This window comes from Notamacropus eugenii, chromosome 7 (assembly GCF_028372415.1).
Source record: "Notamacropus eugenii isolate mMacEug1 chromosome 7, mMacEug1.pri_v2, whole genome shotgun sequence".
NCBI lineage: Eukaryota > Metazoa > Chordata > Mammalia > Diprotodontia > Macropodidae > Notamacropus > Notamacropus eugenii.
Genome location: NC_092878.1, coordinates 145924001 through 145930000, shown reverse-complemented (window position 1 = coordinate 145930000; position 6000 = coordinate 145924001). Strand labels below are relative to the sequence as shown.

The window sequence follows — 6000 nt, the reverse complement described above, 5'->3', positions numbered from 1 at the left end:
GGGTTGTCCTCAAGCTCTCTCTCTCTCTCTCTCTCTCTCTCTCTCTCTCTCTCTCTCTCTCTCTCTCTCTCTCTCTCTCTCTCTCTCTCTCTCTTTCTCTCTCTCTCTCTCTCCCCCCCTATCTCTGCACTTTCCCCCCTCCCTCTCTCTTTTTTTCTCCACCCCCCCCCCCCTCCCCTCTGAGGCTATGTCCACCGAGTGCAGAGAAAGGGGCAGGATAGGCACGCAGCCGTCGCCACCACAGACGCACCGGGGCCAAGGATCCCGGGAGGACCCTCACAAGATGCTCTTAGGACTCCTGGGTCTGGAAGAATGAGCTTATCCTTCCTCTTCCTCCTCCTCTTCCTCGGCCACCTGATCTGCAGCTCCCGGACTGAAGAGAAGCAACTCGTTCCCAAAGCGCAACTAGGACCCACAGCCAGTAACCGGAATCGAGGGGGCAGCGGCAGTAGGGGCAGAAACAACACTTCTCCCCTGGCTTCTTCTTCCTCTTCTCCCTCCTCCTCCTCTTCCCTGGGAATTAAAGGCAGTGGCTCGGAGCGGAGCAGCTTTCAGTGGAGCCCATCGGGGCGCCGGACTGGCAGTCTGTACTGCAGAGTTGGTATCGGTTTCCATCTGCAGATCCATCCGGATGGCAAAGTCAACGGCTCCCACGAAGCCAATATGCTAAGTAAGTTGTTTGCTACCCTAGAAAACCGGCCCCGCAGCGCCAGGTGTCGGACGAACTGGGAGAAATGTGGAGAGTTCAGGGAAATAAAAACATCCTTTCCCGACCCTTGGACACTGACACCCAAACCGGTGCTGGTTATAATCACACGAACTGGGTGGGGACCCATCTTTCCTAGACACACACATAGCTATATGGGTATGTTTATTCATGTCTAGATCCCTACAGTCCAGGTCTTTGGGTAGTTTAACTAAGAAACCACTGTGGCCTCTTATCCCATCCTCTATATGTAAACACCAGTAAAAGCATAGGATAGCAATCAGAACCACACACACACACAAAAATACTTGCTTCCTTCCTCTCCTCCAATGCACTCTTTTCCCTTCCTACTAGCTCCTCTCCTTGATGAATTTCTCTTTAGCTCAAATTTATTGCATGGCTGGAATTTTCATTAAGAATTAAAGTGCATCCTTGCCCTCTGTGCCCCAACTGCTTCATCGCAAAACACAACACTGCGAGGAACAGCCAACTATCTCCACAAAAATTCTCTAAGGACATTTGACACCCGCTCACATTCCCAATCTCCACTACATGCTGTATTTTCGAAAGATCCCGAAAATGGTCACTCTGCCAACAGGCACGTTGAACAGGGCGATTTGATTGACACCAGAATGGAAATCAACTGGGCTATTTGCAGTTCCTAATAATGATGGTTGTCAGAACACTCTTTATTATTCCTGGAGGTAGATTAGAAGACAGTTATTTATTTATGAAGAAATGGAGAGCTGGCAGGCCTGGAATATAAGTGCTAATAAGGTGTAAGGGCTTCAATATTCATAGCTCTTTTTCTGAAAAGGAACTCTGTGTTAGATACGACTTTGCCAAGTTTGCAACTCCCTTCCATCAGCCTTTTAAATGAAATTTATATTTCACCTCTAAATGTGCCTTCCTTCTTCTACCATGTTTTTCCTTCAAATACTTTTAACATCTCTCTTGGTAAACAATGACATTTATGCAAATGAACTGTTCTGCCTTTCTTGTCTTCCACTTGCCAACTGGGTTTATGGGTTGTTTGGGTCTAGTGGGTAGTAGCCAGGCATCCTGGGAAATCAACTGCTGAATTAGCCCTAGAAAATATTTTTTATACCTCAGTGGGGCATAAAAATAATTTTAAAAAATATTCCATCAGGAGGATTTTAAGTAAGACTGTGAATGGATACATATGGAGGGAGGAAGAGGTGGGGGAGAGACAGACAGACAGAGAGACAGAGACAGAGAGACAGAGACAGAGAGAACTAGGCTATCATCTTTCCCTGATTTCTGAGCTCTATGTATCCTCTTCTTCAGAGTACTTCTCTCAGACTCAAAGCTAACTCAAACACTAAAGCTACATGTTGTTTGGGGGGCTTTCAGGTTGCCTGGATTACTCTGGCTAGTTCCAAGAAGTTGAGTCTCTGAGCCTCAGTTTCCCTATATGTAAAAGGGGTGATTTTTTTTTTTATATATGACCTGTAAGGTAGGTCCCATCTAGCTTTAAGTCTATGATACTGGAATCCATCACCCCAGTGCTCATAGCTGTAAGCAGTGTTTGAGAAGGCACACTAAGGTAGTACAGAGAGGGCAGCAGTAGTCCAGGCTGCTTCCAGAAGCTTAGGGGCTGAAAATAAAAGAAACTGAAAAAAGGTAAAAAAAGATAAAAGAACTGATGCCACAGGACTGGGTGAGGGGCACATTGGTGTATGTATGTGCATTGGGCAGGAGGTGTTCTAGAATGCCTCCTCCTTGGGATTGAGAAAACTTTGCCTTTACAGTATCTGGTTGTCTTTACAGTGTCTCAAGTCCCTAGCAGAGTGAACCATCAGTTTCTCTGCATCAGGCCCTGGATCCCATATTCCATTCATGGTTGTTTGGTGCTAGTGTAGAGCTGGGTAGTCAGTGTTCCATGTTCTAGACTCCCAACTTAACTTTTTATAGCTTTGGCTGGATGGCAGAGTTAGTGTAACTGGATAAAATAAGTCTAGGTCTCTCCCCAACTTCCACAGAAAAGATAGAGGACTCTGGATTTTGACTCCTGAGAGCATACATGCATCTCATATAAACCATAAGAACTCTTCCCTCCTCCAAGATCTGGGGAATGTATGGCTATATATACTTAGGGTGCTCTGTCGATGTTCTCTCATTGTTTCTTAGGCTGTTATACCTGTTGGGTTGAAGGGATCCCACCCTGGGATTTGTAGAAAAGAAATTTTCCATTCCATCACACTCCACTCCACTCTAATCATTAGTACCAGAAACTTTGGGCCTGCTCAGGATCCACAATTGTCAGCCTCAGGTCTTTTCCACCTTACACAACCTCCTTCATTCCTCCAAAGGAATCACTTTGAACACTACTGTAGATGGTGTTTCAAAACCCCCATCCCCACTTCCTTCCCCAAGTCTTTTTTTAGATCAACCTTGGCTGGTAACCACATTAAGTCCCTCTTTCTTTCCTCCTTTGTTTATGATTTATATGTTTTTGTACATAAGTATTTCTAATTACGGAAAACAATTCTTGTACAAATTCTGGTTCCAATCTTCCATTCTGAAAAGAAAGTCAGTCATAAAAGGACAAAACATGGCCTGTTGTATCTGAGCAGGTCTAAGCAGAACAAGGGAGAAGTATATATGTTGTGTGTTTCAGTGGGAGGAGGAAAGGGATTGACTTCTGATCAGGAAACCCTAATTTCTAGATTTCCCTCTTTACAAAGAATTGCTGAGAAAAAAGAAAAGGAAGAAGGCTGGAGTTCCATTGTTGCTAGAGTATGAGAGGTTATTCAAGAGAAAGAGAAGGCAAAATATATCTAAGGTTAACAGCGAACATCAAGGCAAATTCAATTAAGAAAATAATTTGTTGGCCAGAATCTGTTTGTTTGTTTGATTTAATCCAAGAACTTTCCAGTGAGGAAATTCACTCTATCCATGGATATCATTGACACCTGATCTTCAATTTATAGTCTCAGAGAGTGGCCTATGGGCACTCAGAGGTATCCTTCACCTTGGTTTGCTTCCTGTTGACTGGCGTACACTGTTTCAAACAGCTAGGAATGATGTGATAATGATAGCTTTATTTCTATAACACATTGAGGTTTACAGGGTGTTTTACACATATCTCTTTTGATCCTCACAACAAACCTGTAAAGTAGGTAGAGAAGGGTTTACTTCTATTTTACAGTAAGGAAACTGAGGTTTACGGACTTTCTCAAGATCAAATGCCTCTATCTTCAGACCCAAATCTTCTGATTCTTTTCTTAGTATCCTTCCATGATACTACATTGCCTCTCTCTGGCTAAATCTATGTCTTTATATAAAAAGTTAATTATCTTCAAATGCCAGTCAAATAAAAGTTTTAATTTCCTTAATTCTTTCATACTTCATCACAGTATTGGATAGGTCTTCAGAATTCATAAATCTTTTGTCTTTCCTTTTTGTGCCAATGTGAAGAGCTGGGATTTCAATGATCTAAGGAAAGCTTTGGGGAGCAAACTATTCTGAAATTTGGTTTAAAGAGTTGCTTGGAACCTAGAGGAATTAAATGATTTACAGTCAGTATACGTCAGATGCAGGATTTGAACAGAAACCTTCTTGAAATTTAAAGCCTGATTCACTATGACCTACTCCCTCACAGGTCTTTCCTTAGCCACATAAGGAATATCTGTGTATCATTCAGGATGAACTAGACCGCTTTCTAGAGTTAACACTGAAGTGCAATTTCTTCTCATTGGACAATGTGAACTTTAGGTTTCTTAACAGTAAGGAATTTCAGTTACTAGGTTTCTAATACCTCTCCATAGTATGGAGAGAGCACATGACCTGCTAGCCAGAACCAGGAAGGACCTGGGTTTAGGTCTCACCTCTTACGTATACTACCTGAGTGACCCTGGGTGAATCATTTAACCTCTTGCTAATGATCTGGCAACATTCTCAAGCTATAAGTTGAAAAGAAGGTGCTGATCTGCTTTAGCAGAAGGCATTTCCTGATCCAGGGGTTCCCTATGCCCATTAAATCACAAGTCCAGACCCTATCCCTAGCATGTATATTTAATGTTGTATTGATACCTTTTGTTTTTATATCATAGTCATTTCATTACAGACCACTCCTCTGTCCTGCAACTGCACCCTCCTTGGTAACAGAAATCCCTCCACCTTCCCAAAAAATGGGATATGAAGATTGAGTTCATGCAGGTGTTTGGTTCCCAGAGTTTGTAACTCTGCTGAGAGCAAAATTAGAGTGGAGGCTGAAGCCTCATTTCCCAATACTGGCTTCACCATCTGCTTGCTGTGTGACATGGGGCAAATTCCTTACTCCTCTCTGCGTTTTCATTTTCTTATTTGTAAAAATGATCATGATAATACTTTAATACTCCCATCATGCACAGTTGTAGTAAATGTCAAATGTGACGTGTGCTATGAAGTATGACATAAATATACTCTTTTCATGTTATTGTTTATTTTTTACATGATCAGCACTATGTTGGGTACTGTGAAGGATGCCAAGGAGTTTAAACTTTGATTCCTGCTTCTAGGCAATTTTGATAGCACAGCCCCATACCCAACAGTGCCTTATTTCCTTCCTCCTACAGGTACTTAAAAAAACCTATGTCAGTTATGTCCTGTCACTTAGGATTTCTTAAAATGCACTTCTATCATTTAGAAGCTTAAGATTCAGAAGAGGAAGGGTTAGTAGAAGAAGTTCAACCACCTTCTTTTACAGATGAGGAAATGAAGGCACATAGAAATGAAATTACCTATTCAAGATTCCATAGGTAGTAAATGTGTGAGCCAAGATTTGGACTTATTTCTTCTGACTTCATAACCAGAATTATTTCTATAGTACCGCAATGTGACCAAGTTGTAGACTTCATGCATCTGAAGCACAGAGAAAGTGATTGAACGAAGGACTTTGCATACGATAACAGTGATAGTAGAAGAGATAGGGTTGGAAAAGAGCACATTTAAGAAAACTGATGATTATTAAAAGGGTCTTGAAACAACACTGAACAGTGCTAGCGTGTATTTTTTGCAGCAAAGGCAAAGAACTATTCAAAACATGTTCACTTTTTATGCTTGCCCCTTGAGAAAAGTTAAGGTTTTGCTATGCAAAGTCATTCTAACATTCATGTACATTCAAAAAGTTATTTCAAACATTAACATTTTAACAGATGGAATGTGGACATATTTTACGACATTAGGAAACTTCAAATTTTTGGAGATCTCAATTCAAAAGGATAAATTTTAGAATTATAGATTCGGAGCTGGGCAGGACAGGAACCTGGACATCTTGTAGTCCAACTGCC

General features: G+C 41.8%; 1 protein-coding gene across 2 annotated transcripts in view; it reads left to right on the top strand.

Moving 5' to 3' along the window:
* The first annotated feature begins 208 nt into the window (after window positions 1-208).
* Window positions 209-6000, top strand: part of FGF5 (fibroblast growth factor 5) — a 30825-nt gene continuing 25033 nt past the window's right edge. For both annotated transcript variants that reach the window (XM_072623271.1, XM_072623270.1), the window contains exon 1: window positions 209-670. In XM_072623271.1, the coding sequence (XP_072479372.1) occupies window positions 313-670 (358 nt within the window). In that variant the 5' untranslated portion in view covers window positions 209-312. The remainder of the gene's footprint in view (window positions 671-6000) is intronic.